This window comes from Acipenser ruthenus, chromosome 13 (assembly GCF_902713425.1).
Source record: "Acipenser ruthenus chromosome 13, fAciRut3.2 maternal haplotype, whole genome shotgun sequence".
NCBI classification, from domain to species: domain Eukaryota; kingdom Metazoa; phylum Chordata; class Actinopteri; order Acipenseriformes; family Acipenseridae; genus Acipenser; species Acipenser ruthenus.
In genome coordinates, this window is record NC_081201.1 from 31943343 (window position 1) to 31967597 (window position 24255).

At 43.0% G+C, this 24255-nt stretch overlaps 1 protein-coding gene across 1 annotated transcript in view; it reads left to right on the plus strand.

Moving 5' to 3' along the window:
* The window catches only part of LOC117417830 (pro-neuregulin-3, membrane-bound isoform-like), a 117815-nt gene that overhangs the window by 69996 nt on the left and 23564 nt on the right, over window positions 1-24255 (plus strand). The window contains exon 2 of the mRNA XM_034030190.3: window positions 11770-11899. Coding sequence (XP_033886081.1) covers window positions 11770-11899 — 130 coding nt within the window. The remainder of the gene's footprint in view (window positions 1-11769; window positions 11900-24255) is intronic.

Below are 24255 nucleotides of genomic sequence, written 5' to 3' on the forward strand. Positions count from 1 at the left end.
GGGTCAACAGGCAGCCATTTGTCACTGTTCGGTGTCAGATATATTGACATCTCTCCCAGCCCCAGTCCTCTGGGACGTGAAGGTGATCATTTTAGGTCGCCAGGGACAAAACCAGGACTGTGTGCGCCGAGTAAAGAGGGTCTGTATGAAGAGGTTCTCTAAACACTTAGTGATAGGAGAATGGTCACTAGTGATAAGGAACACAGTACAACTCTTGACCGCAGTCCTGCAAGATATTTGACTGACAGTACTGCTTTTAAACTGATCAGGACTGACAGCTGTACTGCTTTTAAAATGCTCTTCCACAGTAAAATTGGCCTGTTGTTTGCATCAGTGAGAATAGTTGTAAAGCTGTGCTTTGGGTCCTGGCTTCCTTCAAACAGAGTTATGTGTGTGAGTATAATTAAAATGCAGTATTCATCTTGGAATGCCTGACCTGAGGTACCAGCGCTAATTATGTACGTGAAACCAGTCGATTAGTCTTTGAATCTTTTTTTTGCTTGTTTGTTTGGCTGCATGGATAAGTCCAAACCAGCAAAAATGATCACAGCTGTCGTTATCATTGATCATGGCAGGGAGTCTAGCAAACTGGACACAAAAATGAATCGCTAATGAATTGACATAGGAATGATGATTAAAATGCTAATAACGAATGCCCATCTTAATACAAACACTTTCATAAACTGATGAGAAAGCTCTCTGCAGCCCCTAATGAAATGCCCATTGTGCTGCTTGTGCAGTGCAGTGAGTGTTGATGTGTTCTATCTGAGCTGTGCTTCCCTTCACCACACAGGTAATAAACTCACAGAATGAACACAATGTGACCTGACAAAGAAAAGTGGAAGAACTTAAAGAGAATTATATTGTGATGCACTCACACAGCCATTTCAAAAGATCCACTGCACATAACTGTTAATGTCACAGAGGTAGTCATTTGGAGTTGCCTATTTCAGCTCTGTAAAAATAACTATTTTTTCTGGAAAGAAAACTGACATTTTAGCACTTGAGCAAAAAGTGTTGAAAGATCCCAGTTAAGACTCCTGCTGTCTTGTTTACTCAGGACTCACTGGAAATGTTAATCTGAATAATTCCTTGCCAGCAGAGGATCCAGTGAGTTTATTTTCCATGAATCAATGTTGCATGCATCGGAAGAAAGCCTTCTCACAGACACAGCTGGACTTCGTCTGTTTGAATGGGCTGATGGCATTGCTAAGAGCTCCTTTGAATAACACAAGGACTGTGGCTGATGTACAGCTGTGGCCAAAAGTTTTGCATCACCTAGAATTTTAGGATTGAGGCATAATAAAAAAAAGAACTGTATGAACATAATTTAGATATTTTGTATAACATTGTGTAATCAAAGCAACTACAAAATTGTATTGCAAATGTCTACTGGAAGCCATATTAGTGGTACAGTATTTCCTGTTAGATTTTGAAATGTCACATTTTCAATGTTTGTCAGTTTTTCATTAAGTATATGTTAACGTAACATTATTCAGCAGGTTTCATTGGACTTTATGAAGAAAAATTAGTGATAAAACATGTATTGATTGGGCTCTTGTCACCGCAGTTACAACACCTCACCAATATGGGCTTTGTGTTCTATGGAAAAATACCTAATTAACAATGCCAGTGGGACAACTATAGATATTTTTTGTTTCCCTAGTGGTTCACAGTACAGTTCAGCTCAATTACTGTAAAGTTCAGAAGCAGAGTTGTCCTTCTTTCATTGCTTTTTAAATCCATGCTCATTATTCCAGGACTAATTGGGTTAGTGTCCTGTAGAGATGGACACGATAGACGTTCTGATGAGATAGATATCTGTTGAAAAAACAGTAGGACCGTGCCAAGAGGCTGTCTAAATAGAATAAGGAGGCTATAGTTAAAATATAGGAGGCTGTGTGTTCCAGTGGTTAAAGAAAAGGGCTTGTAACCCGGAGGTCCCTGGTTCAAATCCCACCTCAGCCACTGACTCATTGTGTGACACTGAGCAAGTCACTTGTCTTTCAGGTGAGATGAAGTTGTAAGTGACTCTGCAGCTGATGCATAGTTCACACACCCTACTCTCTGTAAGTCACCTTGGATAAAGGTGTCTGCTAAATAAACAAATAATAATAATAAAAAGGAAGTTTGTGCCATAAGTGGAAGGCTTGCCCTGGTTCTAGGGGCGAGGCTACAGTGCCTCCTTGCTGCCTGACAAGTGATCACTAGAGTCAGACAACCTGCTCTGGAACTTCTTCATTATTTATTCTGTTTACTGCTACTGTTTCTTACCAGTAATGCTACTATCTCAGGAAGAAATTCATTTGAAATGAATTAACAACTCAAAAGGGTCATTTAAGCAATTTAAACTCTACTTCCTTATTTGCTTCTTTCTGGTTTTGTACCTTTGCTGCATTGGTGTGTTTTTCCTTCACAATTGACAACTTTTATAAATGACCATGTGTCAATGTGTCACTCGGCATAATGCTGTGAATGCTAATATTATAATGTACATGAATCCAATTCGGGCACTAAGATACATTGTCAGATTGGGAAAGAATTTAGAGCTTGCTACTGTATAAGTGAGAATCTTGGAAACTTGGCAGGTTGTGTTGCATTTCTGTCTCTTAAAATATGCTTTCTCATCTACTCAAATTTTGGATTTCAAATTACAGAGTTGGGTTACAGTCTTGACAGCTGAAATCTCAGAAATCTAAGCCTGGTCAGGCCTTCTTGGATTGTTTTCTAGGTGGTGGTTCAGTTAGTCTCTCTCTCTCTCTCTCTCTCTCTTTCTCTCTCTCTCTCTCTCTCTCTCTCTCTCTCTCTCTCTCTCTCTCTCTCTCTCTCTCTCTCTCTCTCTCTCTCTCCCCTCTGGGCTCAAACTGTTTCTCTTAAAGGGAAATTTAATCTGAACGTTCTGTACTTTAAGGATAGTAGTTTCTCTGAAATGATCGTGACTGAGTGAAATTGAACACAATTAAAATTATGTTAAGCTGGTGTTCTGTCTCCGTGTGTGTGTGTGTACGCGTGTGTGTGTGTGTTTGGTTGTGCGCGTGCGTGCGTGCATGCATGCGTGCGTGTGTGTGTGTGTGTTTTACACTGAAGCAGCCCTGTCTCATTTTGCAAGACAGTGTGTTTCATGACCGTATTGATGAGCTTCAGCAGACAAGGCTCCCTGACCTGTTCTCCTTTTGTTTGTTTTGTTGTTGTCTTTGTTGGCAAATGGGCATAGTGATTTATGCCTGGCCATTAACTCATTTACAGGGTTCAGCCACCACTCATCAAGAGATTTTAATGAGCCTCGTGAGCCGCACGGTCCTTTTTGAAGATGCCGTAGCTGAAGGGAGACTTGCAATGTCTCGCTGACAGAGAGGGAGGAACTCAAGTCCCCTTTTCCAAGAGGTGTCAGGAGTAGGCCAGGGCATGGGAGAATGTAGTCTGGTTGGTTTCACTGACCTATTTTGTGCCACCTGTGCTGTGATCTTGTTTAATATCCACAGATCCAGCCTCACAAGGGGAGTTCTCACAGGTGGTCAGAGGGCTCCAGGAAGAGCAGATTACCAATGTTTCACTGTGCGCCTGTCTGTCAGCATGTGTGCGTGATGGTATTGGGGGTGTGGGGGTGTTTGTTAGCATGCTGTGTGCGTTGTACGATGTCAGTGTTTCCCATATGCAAAGAGTTGGTTGATAATTACATTAATCACATGTGCATGTAAATGCGTGCCACTTATATGTGCATATTGGTGTCAGTGCATATTTGTGTCTGTGTGTGCATTCTTGTCAGTGCGTGTGTAAATTGATGTCATTGCGAGTGACTGTGATGGTGGTTTGCACTGCTTCCTGTATCTCAGTCAGAGTTGGGGTTGGTTGTCAATGAGAGATTAATTACTTTTCTCAGCAGGAGAGACACGCTGGGCTCTGCTCCATTGACAGAACAAAGCCGCCTCAGTAAGGGAAAGGGAGAGGGAAATGGAGAGGGAGATGGGATGTGAGAGTGGAGTAAGATGGTCAGGGTGATGGGAGTTCTAGCATCATATTCCTTTTCATGTCTCTCCCTTTCTCTTTCACACTCACCCAAATACACACTCTCTCTCATATGCACACACACACACACACACACACACACAGAGCCAGAGATGGTGTGGCCGCTGTGACACATCTGGAATGGCTCGGCCCAGCTGTTTACTGCCAGGAGGGATGATGGCCGCGTGTTCACAGCTTGTCAGGCTCATGACTCACGGCTCCCAGCCTGGCACTGCCAGCTTCTGAGTCTCTGCAGAGCTTAAAGAGACTGAGCGCACAGACAGGACCACACCATTAACGAGAAACAACCGTGAGAAACCGCAAATAACAACAGTCACAAAACTAGCACTCCCTTCGTTTGTAGAACAGTAACAGGAAAGGTTCCATTGGTACCAAATGTTTAAATGTAGTATGAGCTAATTTGTTAGGAATCAGGGCGAGTTTTTTTTCTCCTCCTGGTGTTATTCATGCAGTAGAACTGCACTGTGTTTCCAAACTGATCTGTATAACAAAACCTCATATACCTGTGCTTTACGACATCTTTACCACGGTATACCACACTATACCATAGCTTTCATCAGGGCAAGATTAGGTGCATTCCAGTGTCATCCATTCCAGCTTTTAGTTTTGTACAGGTAGCTTACCAGTAATAAAGGGCTCACAGAAAAAAAAACTGGAAACTATTCCTCGAGTTGAGTGAAACATTCTCCATGTGATGGCATTACCAGGGCGTGAGTAGTTGCAGATTTCTAGATGACGTGTGTTACCCGCTGTGCTATTGCATCCCTGCACAGCAGCAGGAGAGCTTGCGTCTGCGTGGCTGACAAAGTGACACCCTCTCACCCCCCTGACGGTGTCAGTATGAGCAAAGGGGAGGTTCATTTGGTAATTGGTCTCCTTGTGCTAATCGGGAACCTTACTGTTGTAATTATTGGAGGTGTGGCGTTATCGCAGCTCAGGGAGACAGAGAGCCTGCGCTGACTGACATCTCGACACAGAGACAGAGCTCTGTGCTGGGCTCCTGGGATCCACAGGCAGGTAAGGGTCTGCTCACATTGTATTATGGGAAACCAGCAGCATATTAGACCAGTCTGGGATTAGGCATCACAGACCAGTACATTCATGAATCTGCAGTCCTTGAACTCACTTTTGGAATGGGTCTAGTTGAAGAGGTAGTTCTGTGGTTCTGGGTCGCTAGGTTTAAAAATGGAAGCCCTTCTATAATACGCAGTATGAGTTTTGGGTCTATTTTAAGTCTGTGGTCCTGAATCGCTCCTATAGAACAGCTTGTGTGTATATTGTGAACATCACCAGTCTGACCAGTCAGGGGAAGGAGCAGCTCTATGGTTCTCATGGGAATTCAGTTTATGTCATGTTGTTTCAATGGGTCCAGTATGAGGATCTGTTCTGTGATTCTGCAGGGCTGTGCGATGCTGTGACTCTCATTCCCAGTGGAGCAGACTGCACACACTCACTCACGCAGGGCAGTTTCAGTGCAGGGTGAGCGGTCCGGAGTATGAGAATCTGTTCTGTGTGATGCTGTGCCTGCCTCATTCCCAGTCTGAGCAGACTGCACACACTGGTAATTAATGAAGAATGAAAATAATGAAATGCCTTTCAGATCACTGGCTTCTGTTCTGCAGCGTCTGTGTGGTGCTGTGACTGAGCACGCTGTCCAGTCTGAACTCGTGAGACAGAGGGAAGGTGAATAGGTAGATACAGCGTCTACCCAGGACCACAGGCTGCACAGAAGTTAGCCTTCGTGAAAGGTCCTCTCTTTCTCTTCCCCACACTGCCCCCACAGCAGTCAGCATGCCACACTGACAGGAAGATATGCACACTCTCCCACACTCTAAAAAATCACTGAATAAAAAGGCCAGGCTATTTTTCTGCAATCACTAGTTGCTGCTAGTTGATGTGTATCTGCCATTCAGCTGCATTACAGTAAAGTTGTTTGCTGTCATTTCCTCCAGTGTGGGAGTGTTTGAGAGCAGTTTGTGAGGGAGCACACTGCATCACTGTTGTGGTGTTGAGGTGGTTTCTGTGGAGTGTTTGAGAGGGATCACACTGCATCACTGTTGTGGTGTTGAGGTGGTTTCTGTGGAGTGTTTGAGAGGGAGCACACTGCATCACTGTTGTGGTGTTGAGGTGGTTTCTGTGGAGTGTTTGAGAGGGAGCACACTGCATCACTGTTGTGGTGCTGATGTGGTTTCTGTGGAGTGTTTGAGAGGGAGCACACTGCATCACTGTTGTGGTGTTGAGGTGGTTTCTGTGGAGTGTATGAGAGGGAGCACACTGCATCTCTGTTGTGGTGTTGAGGTGGTTTCTGTGGAGTGTTTGAGAGGGAGCACACTGCATCACTGTTGTGGTGTTGAGGTGGTTTCTGTGGAGTGTTTGAGAGGGAGCACACTGCATCACTGTTGTGGTGTTGAGGTGGTTTCTGTGGAGTGTTTGAGAGGGAGCACACTGCATCTCTGTTGTGGTGTTGAGGTGGTTTCTGTGGAGTGTTTGAGAGGGAGCACACTGCATCACTGTTGTGGTGTTGAGGTGGTTTCTGTGGAGTGTTTGAGAGGGAGCACACTGCATCACTGTTGTGGTGTTGAGGTGGTTTCTGTGGAGTGTTTGAGAGGGAGCACACTGCATCACTGTTGTGGTGTTGAGGTGGTTTCTGTGGAGTGTATGAGAGGGAGCACACTGCATCTCTGTTGTGGTGTTGAGGTGGTTTCTGTGGAGTGTTTGAGAGGGAGCACACTGCATCACTGTTGTGGTGTTGAGGTGGTTTCTGTGGAGTGTTTGAGAGGGAGCACACTGCATCACTGTTGTGGTGTTGAGGTGGTTTCTGTGGAGTGTTTGAGAGGGAGCACACTGCATCACTGTTGTGGTGTTGAGGTGGTTTCTGTGGAGTGTTTGAGAGGGAGCACACTGCATCACTGTTGTGGTGTTGAGGTGGTTTCTGTGGAGTGTTTGTGAGGGAGCACATTGCATCACTGTTGTGGTGTTGACGTGCTTTCTGCGTTGGCATACAGAGCACTGATGAGCTCTGTCGTAGAAAGCAATGTTGTGCAGTGTTTACAGTGGTACATTTGCATGGTAATTTGGCATCTTACATTGCATTTCCCATGCTGACATAATACAATTTGCCACACATCTCTGTGCTTTACTAGGCTTCTGTGGTCTAACACGCATACTTGTGCTTTACCACGCTTAGCTGATCTTTAACACGCTTTAGCGATTCGTTTTTACCATGGTATGCTGCACTTAGCTTGTATAATGTATCTAATCCAAGGTGTGAAACAATCCTCAGGTTTGTTTTTGGCCAAAGGAAGAACAACATTGAATACCAATGTATTTCAGTTTGAACTTTGACCTCTTTTAAAAGAAGTGGAACTGCAGAGTGACTTTTAAGAAATCAGTGGTAACCCTTTTACCAAATTAAATTAACAACCAAAATCTCAGGGATTCAAGAAATGTCTTTAACTATCAAACTGGTGGCAATAGTTTGTCACGGTAAAAATATGTAAAAATCACGTTAAAAATAAATAATTTCACAAGAATGATCACGGCTACAAAGATCTGAACTTAAAAAAATATATATTTATTGTATTTATATTTGTGCTAAATAAACATCAATGTAATGTATTTAACATGTATTTAATGTCTTTTCTTTTTACACAAAAAACTGTACCAGGAATATGCTTACCTTTATATTTTAACATGTAAATACTACTACTACTAATAATAATAATAATAATAATAATAATAATAATAATAATAATAATAATAATAATAATCTGAACACTTAAATTACATTTGTAAAATAAATGTTCTGGCTGTAAATGTAATATTGTACAACAACATCCTCTTCTGATGCAACGTCTGTCATCCCTGAGCACATTCAAAGATTAGAAGGATCGTTAGGCAGCTACATGGTTGACAGGTAAGAGCTGCAAATCAGAGTTTCATTCTTCTCCAAAACTGTAACCCATCCTCCCTTTAGGTTTTGCATGATCAAGGGGATGCAGAGGTATATTTTCTTTGGTTAATTTGAAGTTTGTTTCTCTGAAGCTGCTCTTTCCGCTTTCATGAAAATGTTTGGGATATTGCTCTGCTAGTTGCTCAGAACTTGCTTTCAAAACTTTTCTGCAGTTCTGTGTACGTATTCACCTTTATTTGACACTTTTGCACTGCCGCAAATTCAAAAGACATGTCTCCTCACTCCCTATTTTCAGGCTTAGTGGAAACAAATGTCAAAACGCACGGGTTCTGTGAAAGTAGTGACTACTGTGCATATTGTTAGCTATAGTTAAGGGTTACTGTAGTTGCAAATGTGACTTCCGGCTTCCATATGTGGCTATAACACCAGAAAATTTTTTTTTTGACTCCATGCAGACTAAATAAAGTTGGATTGGGGGGGCTGAAAGCTAAGCAGCAGCAGGTCAGCCCTGGTCAGTAGTTTTGTTTTGAAGGTTGTCCAGGGCCCTGCTTCTCATCAATCACTCAGGACAAACAAGCTCAGGCATCGATATCAAAAACTTCTGCTGATAGATTTCAAATTTCCCCTGAACCCAGAATGATTGATTGATCACTTTATTATTTAATTAAGCAAACTGAAGCCACAGGCAGAGGACTTGATTTAAGTGGTTTATGTCAATAGGGATTTGGGCTAATTAAGTCTCATTATGCATTGACGTCAAATGATATAATGTGATTTATTGTTGATGTTGACACATTGTATTTCACTGTGGTTAGCACTGTGCCAATAAGAAGCATGAGCACTGTACCCTTGTCTGCAGGGCAGAGCTTGCCTGAGCTACCCTAAATGGTCAGGCTGTTTTCACAGACAGTGGTCTTAACAATTTGTATTACTTGTATTGTAACACTTAATGTATTTGCTTACGACTGTAAGTCGCCCTGGATAAGGGCGTCTGCTAAGAAATAAATAATAATATTAGCAAGGAGCTGTTCACAGACCCTGATTAGCACTAATCTTGGTCTACCGTCAGAACTGAACCCAAGTCCTTTATCTAGTCAATAAGTCTGGATCAGCTCAAATACCCAGCGAGTGCCATCAGTCAGGCAATGCAAAGCTTCTTCTGTGAGGTATTTTTAGAACAGATGAAACAGAGTCAGGAATTTTGTTTTGTTTTGGATTCTCTGAAGGAGGGCCACAGTCAGACAGTCACCCTCTGTCTCTATCTCTCTACAGTCGCATTAATAAACAGAATTATCAGTGTGGGTTTTGTCTAACAGGCAGAGTGAGCGAGGCAGGGTGGAACAGCAGTGCAGTGGAGCTACACTGATGAATCGCTGCACACTGCAAAACACAGTGCGGGGGGGGGGGGCATTCAAATGAGGCACATGCTTTAAAAAATTGTATTATTGAATCTCTATTATAGATGCAGTAATGTGCTGTATGGGATGACTGTGCAGTGATGTGCAGTGCAATGCATTGGTTTGTTGATGGTATTTACTCATCTAATTGATTGATATGTTTATGTGTGTGTGTGTGGGTGTCAGCTGGCCCCTGTATTCCAAACAGAGACAACAAACAAACAGGGTGAAATAACACGAGTCAGCACAACAATGAAACTCAGTTAAACTGTCTCCTTTCTCAGCTCTCTCTGGAACCAATTCAGCTCCCTTTGAGGGGAAAGGGAGTCCATTCAGTCCATTAGCCAAGGAGGCTGTGTGGTCCAGTGGTTAAAGAAAAGGGCTTGTAACCAGGAGGTCCCCAGTTCAAATCCCACCTCAGCCACTGACTCATTGTGTGACCCTGAGCAAGTCACTTAACCTCCTTGTGCTCCGTCTTTCGGGTGAGACGTAGTTGTAAGTGACTCTGCAGCTGATGCATCACACCCTAGTCTCTGTAAGTCGCCTTGGATAAAGGCGTCTGCTAAATAAACAAATAATAATAATAATAATAATAATAGAATGTGGAACGACACTCCTTCTCTTAAGGTGTTAATTGAGTCCAAATAAACATGGCTCAGAATGAGTTCTCTTACTGCATGGATTTATAATTTCCCACAGTCTTTCCCTGGAAAGGGCTTATTGAATTAAGATTCCCAGTACTGTCAGTTTCTCTCATACACAAAGACCAGCTGTGTTGAATATCAGAATCAGTGGAACAAAGTGATAATTTTATCAGAAATGAGTTGCATACAGCCTGATCATAAGTCTAACACCCCTGGCTCTGTGCCTAAAGCCTTGAACCAGATGTTATTTAAAGAATGTGTCAATCAATAAAATGCACTATTATGTTGTTAATAAAGCCAGCAACACTCTATCAGTTTCATACATATCAAACTGTATTTTATTTAATACCAAGTAATCCATGAGAAAGCCAAACATGTTGTGTTTTTATCTTGTACCGGCCCCACCTGTGTCACAGTGAGCAGGGTTAGCTATATAGCCCAGCAGTCATAGTGAGCAGGGTTAGCTGTATAGTCCAGCAGTCACAGTGAGCAGGGTTAGCTGTATAGTCCAGCAGTCACAGTGAGCAGGGTTAGCTGTATAGCCCAGCAGTCACAGTGAGCAGGGTTAGCTGTACAGTCCAGCAGTCACAGTGAGCAGGGTTAGCTGTACAGTCCAGCAGTCACAGTGAGCAGGGTTAGCTGTATAGTCCAGCAGTCACAGTGAGCAGGGTTAGCTGTATAGTCCAGCAGTCACAGTGAGCAGGGTTAGCTGTATCGTCCAGCAGTCACAGTGAGCAGGGTTAGCTGTATAGCCCAGCAGTCATAGTGAGCAGGGTCAGCTGTATTGCCCAGCAGCCACAGTGTGCAGTGTTAGCTGTAGAGCCAAGATTAGCTGAAAGATAGATTATACTCCAACTGCTAACCCTTTTTCCTTGTCAGATTTTCAGTGTGGGATAAGTCTGATTTTGCTCTATTAGCAGACTGCACACTGACACACACATCACCCTCCCCTGTCCCTGGATTTCTGCAGACCCTTGTCATGCTTATTTTCCTATTAAGAGGCCTATCCCCTTGCTGTGGTGCAGATTAGTTCTGTTTTTGTTCAGGGTCTGTTGTCGTTCCTCTTGCTGCACAGTAATCAATGCTAGGCGACCTTTTAAATTCATGTGACAGGCATGGCCCGGGAGTAATGTCACTTCTGAAGGACGTTTTTACACAGCACCTGAGGGAACCAAGTCCGTTAACCTAACATTTATAATATTGACGGCCCAAGGCAAAACCTGCTCAAGTCACATTTTTATGTTGGCGAAAAACGAGGGACAAGTAGACAGTGTGGCTTTGTGGTTATTGCTGGGATATTGGCAGGGAGGGAGACAGTGTGGCTCAGTGGTTATTGCCAGGGAATAGAGAGGGAGGGAGGCCGTGTGGCTCAGTGGTTATTGCTGGGGGGGTTGGGAGTATGGCTCTCGCTGGTATTCCCTGATGAAGGTTTACCATGATGAAGCTCAGGTGAGTTTAACACAGACAGGTATTTTACAGCACAGAGAAGTACAGCATAACAAAGAAAAGTATTGCACAGCACAGGGAGCATATTAAAACAATGGTGAATTACATTAAATCCTGCTGATCAGGGTCAATTGTTTGTCTCTGTCTTAATTGGTTCCAGTAGGTCTATTAACTGTTTGTCTCTGTCTTAATTGGTTCCAGTAGGTTTATTAACTGTTTGTCTCTGGTGTTAACTGGCTCCGGTAGGTTTATTAACTGTTTGTCTCTGTGTTAACTGGTTCCGGTAGGTTTATTAACTGTTTGTCTCTGGTGCTAACTGGTTGTCTCTCTCTTTGGTTCTCAGATGCCCCCACCTCCCCTCCTGAGCGCTCGGAGCACTTCAAGCCATGTCGAGACAAGGACCTGGCCTACTGCCTGAACGAGGGAGAGTGCTTTGTCATCGAGACCTTGACAGGCTCACACAAACACTGCAGGTCAGTTCATCTCTCTGAGTCACTCAGACATTGACATCTACCCCCCACCAACCCCCCCTACCACAAACACTGCAGGTCAGCTAATCTCTCTGTCACTCAGACAGCAACATCTACCTCCCTCATCTCTCTCAGGCTCCCACAAACAGCAGACTAGTCTCCCCTGAGTCACTCAGAACAAGACAGGTTCACATAAGCCCTGCAGGATGTTATCTGGGGAGGGAAGAAGCCCTACAGTGTGGATGATGCAGTGAGTTCACATACAGTTTAATAGTAACAAACACTGACACAGGTATTACATAGATGCCAATGTAAACAAGCAATGCCACTTTAAGTGCTAGTGATTGTTTGTATGGTCTATTCCTCAACTGCTCTTCAGTCCAGTACCAGAAACACTGTTCCTGGTTTTTAACCCCTCTGTTTGTTCAGTTGCTGTGGTAACAGCCTTGTGTACTGGGTTCCCATGGTGATGCAAGATGTCAACACTGATTGTGCCCCAACAGTCTGTCAACATGCCGATAGCATCAGTCAACATTTTAACTAGTGTGTGAGCAGGACAAATATTCCAAGGTTACCTGCGAACCGTCCACCGGATAAAAAGAGAACTGTCTGTCAACATGTGTTACTGTCACCTTGCTGGGATCTAAACCCAGTACAGATGTGCAAATCTTTTTGCCTGAAACAAAACCATACCTGTGTTACAAAACAATGCAAGCTTAATCCAGCAATGCTTGCATATAGTTTTCTTTTCCTTAGACAGTTTTTATTTAGGTTTTGGCAGCACTTTCCTTGAAGTTGCAAAACACAATCATTGACTGTTTTTAATAGTTTTTTTTTTTTTTACACTATAAACACACGGCCAGGGTGTACAATATCTGCCAGCACAAATCTAAGTGATCTGATCATTAAGGTGTGAGGATGGCACGCTCCTGCGAGCTGCACATTGCAGTGCCGTCACTTCATAATCCAATCCTTTCAAGTCAACTTTTCCTGAGATGGTGACACCACAGCAGGTGCTCATGCTGGGAGTAATCATTTTATGTAGACAAATCCGTTTTTAATCCTCCTGTAAACACTAGCAATGTTACCGATGGGTCCCCGTTTTCTTGTGTTCTTTTTGGTCCTTTGCTTGTATTTTCTACATTATGGAATGTGCAGATATCTAAAGTGGAATGCTATCGATCAAAAGTTGTTGCTGCTTCCTGGTACCTAATCACTTCATGCATTGTGATTCAAACTCCAATGATCTAGCTGCAATCAGACCATGTGACCAATGGCAAAGGCACCAGGGAGGATGCCGCAGTTTATCTAATCTGGCGTTGTTCCAGCTAAGCAATCAGCAACTTCCTGATCGATTCCACACTCACCAGACCCTTATTGAGAAGGGCTGGAATCTGAATCCTCTACTCATTCCCAGCGGACTGATTGAAACTGATTGAAAGACAGCTTTGTAATGGCATGGGAAGGGATTACCAGCACATGTCAACTGGTCCTGCTGGTTTAACAGATACATGAACAAACTATCTAGAGAGCAATGATGACCTCTGCTGGGACCAGCCAGCTCAATGCTGCTGCCACTTTGTTACTGAACCTCTTTCTTCAGCACTCTGTCACTTTAGAGTAAACTGCTGAAAAAGTTTCTACTCAGGTCAGCTTTCTCCTGCAGAAATTGATTTTTAAAGGAGTGCAAATGGTTTTCTGTAAGCCTGTACTGGGTTTGCTTTATAACCAATATGAAACAAACCAGTGAATTAGCTGGCACCAGATCCCCAGTACAGTACAGAGTTCTCTATACTAGACTGTATTGAATTAGCTGTCTCTCAGATCCCCAGTACAGTACTGAGTTCTCTATACTAGACTGTATTGAATTAGCTGTCTCTCAGATCCCCAGTACAGTACTGAGTTCTCTATACTAGACTGTGTTAAATTAACTGGTCTCAGATCCACAGTATAGTACTGAGTTCTCTATACTAGACTGTGTTAAATTAACTGGTCTCATATCCACAGCACTGAGTTCTCTATACACTTATGCACTTTTATAATGCTTTTTCTATGGTAATACCATGTATTAACCATACTTTACCCTTGTTTACCATGTTAATGAATACGTTTTACTATACCTCACTGTTCTTTACATTGCTTTGTTATGCTTTACTATGGTTTCACTATGCTTTATAACGCTTTGCTATGCTTTTACTAGGGTAAACTTTTATAAGGTTATTCTGTACTATGTTGAGTCCGCTGTCACTGATTGTTGGGTATGGGTGTTTGAATGAGAGCGCTGTGGAAGAGTCTGTAAGATCAGTAACACTTTGCAGGTGAGTTTGTATGCAGCGCCATAGCAACGCCATGGCAACCTACCTGCAGAATGTTTTTCAGCAGACCGGAGAAATTCTGATATATAGGCTCCTGTTAGACTTATGTAGATGAGATGGTTTAAAAACAGATTCATGGATACCGTATCCCCATACACAGCTAGTGAATGCTGATGTTCCAATAGCTAGGAATAGTTTGTTTTGTTTCCCACCCCTCTCTCCAAAGGTTAAACTTTACTAATTGTTTTTTCTTAGGAAGTGTTTGTTAAGAAGACACAACACAATCTCGGCATTTCTAATCAATGCTTTCCTTTCAAGTCGAGCAGTTTGATGTGCTAATGAGATGCAAATGTATGTAAATGAGGTTCCTTTCTGATAAACTTCTCATTGAGTTTAAAACCCCCAGCTACTGTATGCTACTTGTGTAATAAAGTTATGTCCCACATGTCAGTGTGTGCTATACTGATCCCCAACATAGCCTATATGTGGATATTCGCCAGCGTTGCTGTGTTGGTTTGCTAGCAGGCCGGAATAAAGAGCGTCTAATGAAGACAAAGCGCTCTGTTTAAAAATAAAAAATCCTGCGATTGGTTTTCTTTGTGTTTTTTTTTCTTTTGAGGCCCTCGTCTGTATTTGAGGCAGTGTGCGCGCAGTGGGAATAATGGAAATTAATTCACGCCACACCTGTGATTGTCACATAAAATTATTAGCCAATTTAGGTTAGTGTTGGTAGAAACTGCCCCCATCCATTACCTCTGCTGATCTCACTATTTCCAGGGGCTGAGACCCAGACAGGGAAGGGGCTGGGAGTAGCCTGAGGGCATTGTGTACAATATATACCAGCACAATGCTGCTGCTGCAGAGAATACACTAGCAATCTTTACACTGAGCTCCACCCTGCTGGAGAGGGCAGGGTCTGTCACTCCATCTGGGGTTGAATAGCACTGCCACTAAGGTGTAGGGCCACTATGGGCACCGAGCCACCTGCCATAATACTGTCAATAGGGTGTACACCATGGGACTGAGTCACCTGCCATAGCACTGTCAATTGGGTGCAGGGCCGTGGGCAGCCAGGACGGCTCTGACTCAGCTTGGCAGCGAGTCTGCAAGGTGTTTATATCATCCTGGAGGGATACATGATTATTCTTCATTGATTACAGCCTCATTCCTTCAGGGAAGCTGTGATGGAAATCTGCAACACAGTCTGTTCTGGTGGATAGAGTGAATCATCCTTATGCAGACTCTTTTTTCTCAGTTCTTCAGTGTGTTTAAAATTCTGGATGAAACACAGAAGTTTTTTCAAAAAGAATGAAATGCTAATATCAGGATATAAGCATAATTGAGCCATCAGTGGGGTTCTGAGCAGCACAGGTATTATTGCACATTGAGGATTTCTTTAATATCACTCTGTAATTGCAAGAACCCAGCCTCTGAGCATTACCCTGAGCCCTGAGGACTCCATTAATTGACATGAAATAATGACAAACATGTCAATCCACTCACCAGCGCATCAATCACAGGCTAACACCAAGCACAGTGCTGAGCTCCTAGACTAAGGGTGGGAATGACATCACATTACAGATCCTAGTCTCTGCACAAAGCAGAACGACATCACAATACAGATCCTAGGCACTGTACAAAGGGGAATGACATCACAGTACAGATTGTATACTCTCTACAAAGCAGAATTACATCACAATACAGATCCTAGGCTCTGTACAAAGGGGAATGACATCACAGTACAGATCTTGGACTGCACATAGGAGGGGAGTGACATCACAATACAGCTCCTAGACTCTCCCTGTCCCTCTTTTCCCCTCCCTCTTCCCTCACTGCTTCCACACTCCTGTCTCTGACTGCTCTCAGAGCCAACCTGAACTGAACTGCATAGAAACCGCTCTGCTTTCCCAGCTCTCATCCAGGCAGCACTCTGCTCACATGGCTCTTACCACCAACACACTAATTATTTGTACTATGTGTTTTTTAAACTATGATATATTTTGTAATTCTTCTGGACTGATGGAGCAAGAAAGAGATTGTACATTGTTCTTTTAAATTAAGGGAAGTACTGAATAACTGGAGTGTTTTTTCAAATGGAGATACTATTGGATAATCCCCTTTTCTCTTTCTCTACCGCTCTCTCCTCCTTCAGTCTTTCATCTCTCTCCCTCTCCCTGTCGTCTTGTTGTCTGGGTGAGGGCCTCCTCACTTGTGAGGAAGGTGACATTGCTTTGTCTGTCAGCCCTCTCAGATTCACACCAATCAGCTTTCTCACTTTCCAGTTCCATGCTCTCATCTGTGGAGAAAAAGGAGAACATAGAAGCCTGATTGGTGGTTTACCTCTTTGAAAAACAACAAGCAATTTACATTTAATAAGTAATAACCTGAGCTATATGCCCTCTGTAGGATGTTAGGTAGTTTAGACTGATGGCCCTCAGAAAGAAGAGGCTCTTGAGTGAGGAGGAAATCATCCAACTCCACCCTCCAAAAAAGCCAAGCGGATTTCCTACTCTGATTCTCTGGTTTCTACCAGCACTCTTGTGATTTATATGTCACCAGAAACCCTAGATAGAATTACAGCCGTATTATGCAAAGTTGGGTGCAACTTATTCCTTATTGCATGGATTATACCCATAATTGCAAGTTTAAAGGCACGGTATGGATGGTCGAAGTCTCAATGGTGTGGTGCAGAGAAACAAACAGAAGTCCAAACAGTTTTTAAAAGAAACAACCAAGGTTGGTATTTATTGTTTTTTGGTATTAAGCCCAACCGGGCTAAGTGAGGGCAGGTGTGCTCTGGTGCACAAAACAAAAGTAACATTGTAAATAATAATATCCATGGAAAACTGGTAAGGGAGATCCTGGTAAGGGAAAACCTTCAGCTGGCTCAGTGCCCTCTAGTAACCTCCTTTGTCCATAATACACGGTTATGACATCAAATCATTTTATTTTATTTTAGATTTAATTTATGAAAGCTTCTCAGACTCTGCTGAAAACAACACTGTGCTGCTCTTTTTAATATATTTTCTTTGTGCAGTATATATTAAAAATTGTCATTCTTCATATTCATAAAGAACCTGCATCTCGGGCCTCAATTCACATATCCCTGCAGTTTTGCTCTCATAGTTCACGATGTCACAGAACCCCTCGATGCAGTTTATTTATTTTGATGTCAAAACCGAGCAATGCAACTCTCTCTGTCTATTTATATTGCAATAGTGTAAAGTACATGCAGTACAAAAAATGGGATGCTGTATTAAACAGATCACAAACCATTTCACGAAGCAGGTATTTGCTGAATATCAGATGCAGTGTTGGGCAGAGAGGTGTAGGGTAGAGAATGGTGCCTACCCCCAGCGACATTCAAACCAGATGGTATTTTATTTATACATCCTCATTTGGTACATCCTCAGCTAATCAGTGTATAGGATTCCTCCCCAGATTTTCATGGAATAGTCTGTATTACTGTTTTTCTCACCGCAGTGGAGTGGGAGAGCCAGCTAGTTAAAGTATGGAGAGCTTCTGCCTTATCTGTCTCTGCTCTGCTTCAGCTGGAACAGCCCTCGTATATCAGGCTGTGTGCGAGCAGAGAGTGAGAGAATAGCTTTAATTTAAATGTCATACAAATGGCCAGCTTTACTGTTTCTTAATGATAAGAAGGTTAGGACAGTACATTTATGTTTGCCGGTGAGGGCAAGCTGGCTGCGTGCAATCCCCGCTCTGGAGTTCAGCTTGGCAGGGCAGCTCAATACTGTAATACTGAGACTCAGCCAAGAGGAACCTTTCAAATGAGCTGCCGTTCCTGAAATACAGTCCCAACCTCAGCCACTCAGCAACAGACTGTGTAGGGCCTGCACCACTGGAACAATATCTATGCAGCTTGTTACCTTATGAAAGCCCTTGTTGGCATTATCTCTGTCATTGTTTCCCGTAAACTGCTATGAAAAATAGAGCATGACAGAGTGCCAAAGGCTGCGAGGGAAACTCATTTTTCACAACAGAAACAGATTGAAAGAAAGGTTTGATCTTGAGAAGACAATTCCAATGTAAGAGACTGACCGAGGGAAGGAGAGAAGAGCAAGAGAGACAAATAGGGAGAGGGTGAGACAGGGAAGGGAAGAAGGAGGCAGGCTGGGATTCCTTGTAGTGTAACCGTGTGTATGAGTACAGGGAATTCAAACCGATTATCTGTCTGAAATTGAATCTCACACATATGCAATGCGTCCATTCGACATCGCTGCGATCGATAGGCAAGGCTAATTTAACATTCACATAATCCCCACCCAGTGATACCCTGTCTCCCGCTATTAAATTCTCCTCTCTCTCTCTCTCTCTCTCTCTCTCTCTCTCTCTCTCTCTCTCTCTCTCTCTCTCTCTCTCGCTCTCTCTCTTACGCTCATTATAGCTCTCGCTCTCATTCTCTCTCTCTCTTTTTTATGGTATGTTTCTGGATTTTGCGGTGTGTGTTTGTGTTCCTGGACTGTGTGGTATGTCTTTGTGTCCCTTGTAGGGATGGGTTTAACTTTTGCTTGCTTGACATACGATTCTGCGTCTCTTCCAACGCTGCCTAACACCGCTACAGTTATCACAAATCAACAAGACATCAAATGGAGAAATAGGATCTAAAGAGCTTTAAATACCAGCAGCCACTGCACACATGTTGATAATGAATTCTAAAGGCCTGTCGTAGGAACAGCAGATCCTCCAGGACCCTCAGACAGTGATTCTGTGTTACCTGAGAATCATTCTGCACATTTACAGCACTGTGCCTTAAATAAATAACGTAGGAAAAGGGATTTTAAATTGCTGTATTTAAATGTTTAATCTGGTTTAACCATGGGCAATAAAGCCTTGGAGCACTGTCTGTTTATACAATGCTCCCTCATTCTTTAATTATTCAGGCCATTCAGAGAGCAGGAGAGAGGGAAGGAGGAAGCAGAAGGGGAGAGAAAGTGAAGAAAGAAGAGTGGGGGAAAGAGGGAAAGAGTGGCCGAGAGGTGGGAAAGAGAGAAGATTTTTTTAGACTTTTAGTGGGCTAGTGGATGTGTTTAACAGGTTTTGAATACAGTGGAAACGAGCAAGACTCAACTCACTCCCATTGGAGACGTAAGTAATTTAAAGATCTGTCTGTCTGTCTGTCTGTCCGTTTACCCGATAGAGCCTGGCTGTATTAAAAGAGCCAACAGACAGTCCCACAGAGCTTTGGTCTCTGTGCCTGGAGCCCAAGGTTCAATCCTGCCACCGGCTCAATCTGGTGTGACGGAGGCTTACGTTGTTTTATTGTATTACATGCCTAGTACCTATGAACTGCATCAGTCATGGCGCATTGTTCTGATGTCTAAGCAGGCGTTTGAGGAAATGATGAAATCTGCTGTAATCTTGCCAACAATTATAATTATAACAATCACACCAATTACACTGACGACAGAAACAATTAGAATAGTAATGAAAATAATCAGATTCCTGCACAATTGCACTGACTAACAAAGAGGCAATTAACCAGTTTCAGATTTGTATAACCCCTTTTGAGCAGATACTGGGTATCTGGTATGTCTAGACTACAGTATTGTGTTGTACTGGGCAGCAGTGTGGAGTAGTGTTTAGGGCTCTGGACTCTTGACCAGAGGGCCGTGGGTTCAATCCCCAGTGGGGGACACTGCTGTTGTACCGTTGAGCAAGGTACTTTACCTAGATTGCTCCAGTAAACACCCAACTATAAATGGATAATTGTATGTAAAATAATGTGATATCTGTATAATGTGATATCTTGTAACAATTGTAAGTCGCCCTGGATAAGGGCGTCTGCTAAAAAATAAATAATAATAACAAAGAACAGCATGTCTCTTGAAGGTCTAGTATCTCTGAAGTGTGTTTTATTGGTTAGCCAATCTGCCCAAGCCCCACACCCAAGGGACCAATCCCCTGGCTGACTCTGATGTTTGTCAATTAATGAACTAATTTACTAATTCATTAACAACACTTTGATGTTATTAAACAGTCAAGCCACACTTTCAAAAAAAAACTTACTGCCCAATTTAAGGAATGCCCAGCTTTCTGAGACCTGAGCAGATCACAAGCCAAGAAGAACAATGCAGATGAAAGCCAGATAAACAGAGTAATGTAACAGCTCAGCACAGCTTGGCATCACAGCAGGCAATAAAGTTAGCTTTAATCCTTTTAAAAAACAACATTCTTTTTTTCAGCCATAGGGGACCTATTCCTAGGAGAATAACCAGTAAAGAGAATAAAAAAGGGGAAACATCACAGCAACAACCTATTGACAGCAGTCCTGTCTCTAGGAGTGATCAATGTATTGCAGGCAGCTCAGACCAATTTAGATACTTGTGTGAGTCTTTAGCAAGGGAATAGAAATAGTGAACCATGTAGGAGACGTCACAAGCCATTCATGTGGGTTGAGTCACGTGGGTGTTCCTGGTTGCGAGAGTTAAGGATTTGTCTTGTACATTTATTGAGCAGCATGAGAATTTGTAGACTGTGTCTGAAGGGTTAAGTGGTTGTATTGTTTACGAAGTAAAAACTACAAAAGAGGTAGCTGCAGGCTGCACATGTGGCATCAGGTGTCGCAAAGGACTGTCTCTAAAGATAGAGGAAATAGGCTTTGAAGTAAGGAAGCTCCACTAAAGTAAAATAAGGGATGACAGTCAAAAGAGGGTTCAAAAGAAAAATGAAAGAGGAAACAATTCACAGCATTGGACTTTTTAAACAACCAAGAGATGGAGGGCTGGCCAGACTAACTGAAAAGAGGAGTCTACCTCTGTCTCTCAATCTCTTTCTCCTCCTTCTCTCTCTCTTTCTCTCACCCCACCCCTCCCCTTTCCTTTCTCTCTCCCCCCTTTCCTTTCTCTCTTCCTTTCCATTTCCTTTCTCTCCTGTAAGGTCCTATGAGATAGGGAATGCAGTGTGTGTGTGTGTGTGTGTGTGTGTGTGCGTGTGTGTGTGTGTGCGTGTGTGTGTGTGTGCGTGTGTGTGTCAGTGCCCCGGTGCGGTCTGGGTAATCGCTGGGTACCTGCGGAGCTCCATGTTCTTGAGCACCGAGCAGTGACCGGGTTTCCATGACAACCAAGGCGCCCTGCACTAATGAGCTGACACCAGAGAGAAACTGGCGGGAGGGGCAGCGAGCTTCAAACAGAAACCAGATCATTTATTAAATAAAAAACTCTCTGCTCCCCAGCTCTTTCCTATTCCCTCTCTCAGTCTCAGTTCATTTCAAGCCTGGACTGGTGGGATATACAACATAGGTACAGTATATATATACTGTACATCATATAGCCTTGAACACATATATTGAGAGCACCCTTTCTCTTAGAGGGAGAGGGGGAGAGCAGTTAAGTCTCCATGACTCAAGCCTGCCCTGCACTGGAGGGAGCACCCTTTCTCTTAAGGGGTGAGGGAGGGAGCAGTTCAGACTCCATGCTTACATGTGTCTGTGTATAGGGTTCACAGGCCTCCCCTCATCATACAAACATGGAAGGGGACGAGGGATTCAGAGGTGCACAGTCTGATTGCAGCCCGACCACTGGTGTGAGTTTGAACCACAACCCATTGAACTACACCCCAGGAAGTCAAGGTATCGGGAAGCACTAGCACATTTTCAGCTGCTACATGGCATTTAAAATATTTGCATACCCAAATTAAAGTATAAAAATTAAGCAACAAGAGGATGGCGGGCAATGAAAGGCAAGATAATGGATTATAAAGCAAGCTTCTCACAGGAACACAAACCCTGGCTTTCAGATCTGTAAGGAGAGTGTTTCCACAGCAGCATTACAAAGTGGGTTCAGAGCAAGAGCTGTTTGCTTCAGCTGGAGTCAGTGAGACGGTAATACTAGTGGGAGTATTACTAAGGCTGAGCTCAGTGTTGGGTCTGCATGCGTGTGGACCTCAATGGGATCGTGTGGCAGGCTGGCTTTGTGGTGATGTCAATAACACAAACAGACCATGTGACTGCGGTGCAAAGGTGCAGCAGCGCCGCTGTATTTAAACAACAAAAATAAAAAAATCTATTTAAACAAAACACTGCTCACAGAGCAAAATAAAGTCTTAAACAAAACAGTCCCGAACACTTAATAATGCAAATATAGTTCAGGCTGGGCAAATCGCTGTCACTGATCCTATATTTTACTTTTAATTTCATTTTCTCCTCCGATCGCTCCTGTTCTTCCTCTCAAACACCCACACAGAGTGCAGAGGGCTAAATGCTTTTATGCAGATGACCATTTCCCGGTTATCAACAAATTAATCACTTAATTAATTCGGGAGATGGCCACCTTCTACATGAGGTTTTTAATTGTGGATGGGGCTTCCCATCCACACTGCAAAATAAAAGCTACGGCTAATGTGCAGGTCTCTCTCCTGCTGCCGTGCTACAGACCCTTACTGGCAAAACAATAGAAAATTGAATTGAATCCCTAGCACAATCCAATTTAGCTAAGACTATATATATATATATATTTTGAAAAAACACATTTATTCAAAAATATGCAGTGTGCAATTGTAACTGAAACATTAGCAACAGTACCAGGCGGGAGTTATGATAACATTCCTAAAGCAGAATAATTTCATTTGAAAAATGTGTGTGCTTACCCATTTACAGTACAATATAAATATCTCTACCAGACTGATGATAAGTGTAGTATGAAGACAGTAATACATATCAAGTGAGTTGTATTTGAATAAATTGATTCTTTAAACAAAGGTCATTTTTAAGTCCTGTTACAATTTTAATAGGCTATTGATTTAATTCAGTCTCAATTCTCTGAGGCTTACAATGCTTGGGGTGCCCGCCTCCTTTCTCTCTCTCTCTCTCTAAGAGGTATGTGGGAGCAAGTTTCTACTGCAAGGGGTGCCTCTCTCCTCTATTTTTCTGTTGTCTCTCTCCTCTCTATCTTTCTCCTTCTATCTTTCTCCCTTTCTCCTCTTTCTCTCCCTCCTCTCTCTGTTTTGATCATTTTTCATGTCATACCTATGAAAGTAGCACAGCAGGACTGCTGTCACTTGAGTAATGATCATAAACAACAACAAAATCAATCCAACCAAAGTTTAAACAGCAGCTAAATCAATAGAGATGTTTGAAGCCTTCCAGCGTGATCCAGGTGTTGTGTAGCTGTTTATTTGTGTAGGTAAATATGCCTGTGTGTGTGGGAGGGGGGGGGGGGTTGGATTGTAACCTCATATGCAGCTGTTTGCTCCAGCAGTATGGCTGTTTTGTTTGTTTGTGTCTGCTTATGCCTGAATGTCTCTGTGCCTGTCTTTGTATTTGTGGGTCTGTGTGCAGGTGTGTGTGTATCAGTGTACCTTTGTGTGTCTGTGAGTCTGTGTGCCTGTGTGTGGTACTGTGTGCCTGCATGTGCACATTCACAGTCTACTGGTTGTACAGACACCCTGCAACAGACAGGGTGCCTGCTGTGTGGAAGTAGCTCTGTCTGTGCGAGCGCTTCATGCTGTCAGCCCAGATAGTAAACAGCCATGATTTTGTTTCTCATTTTACGTTTTTTATTCTGTGCAGTAATAATGCCAGGATTTCAGGATTACAAATGCTTTATAAACGCCCTAGAAGCTCTGCTGCTTCTGTCTCTTGAATGAAAGACAGGACTCCATTTTTTTTATAAGTGTGTGCTTATAACGTGTTTGAAACACACACACAAACCCCAAACACTGTCAGGCAGGTTTCTTCAAGAACACCAAACCTGGTTTAAAAACTAGTTTAAAATAAATAAAGTTATTGCGTCTGCACAAGTTTTCCTTATTTTTACTAAAAGGCAAAAAGAAAATGTTGCTGAGGTGCAAGTGATAGCAGCCAGTTGTATTCCTCTCTGAAATCGGTGCCGACACTGTACTGGGGCAAAGCACATGTAAAAGTGCTCACTGTTTGTGAAGACTGTTGCAATATATTCTTCTAGGGAGAAGCAGTCTATTTTTCTTTATGTAAAACTGTACAAAACTCGGTCTAATGCCTCCATCAGTGTAATGTGTGTGTGTGTGTGAGAGAGAGAGAGAGAGAGAGAGAGAGAGAGAGAGAGAGAG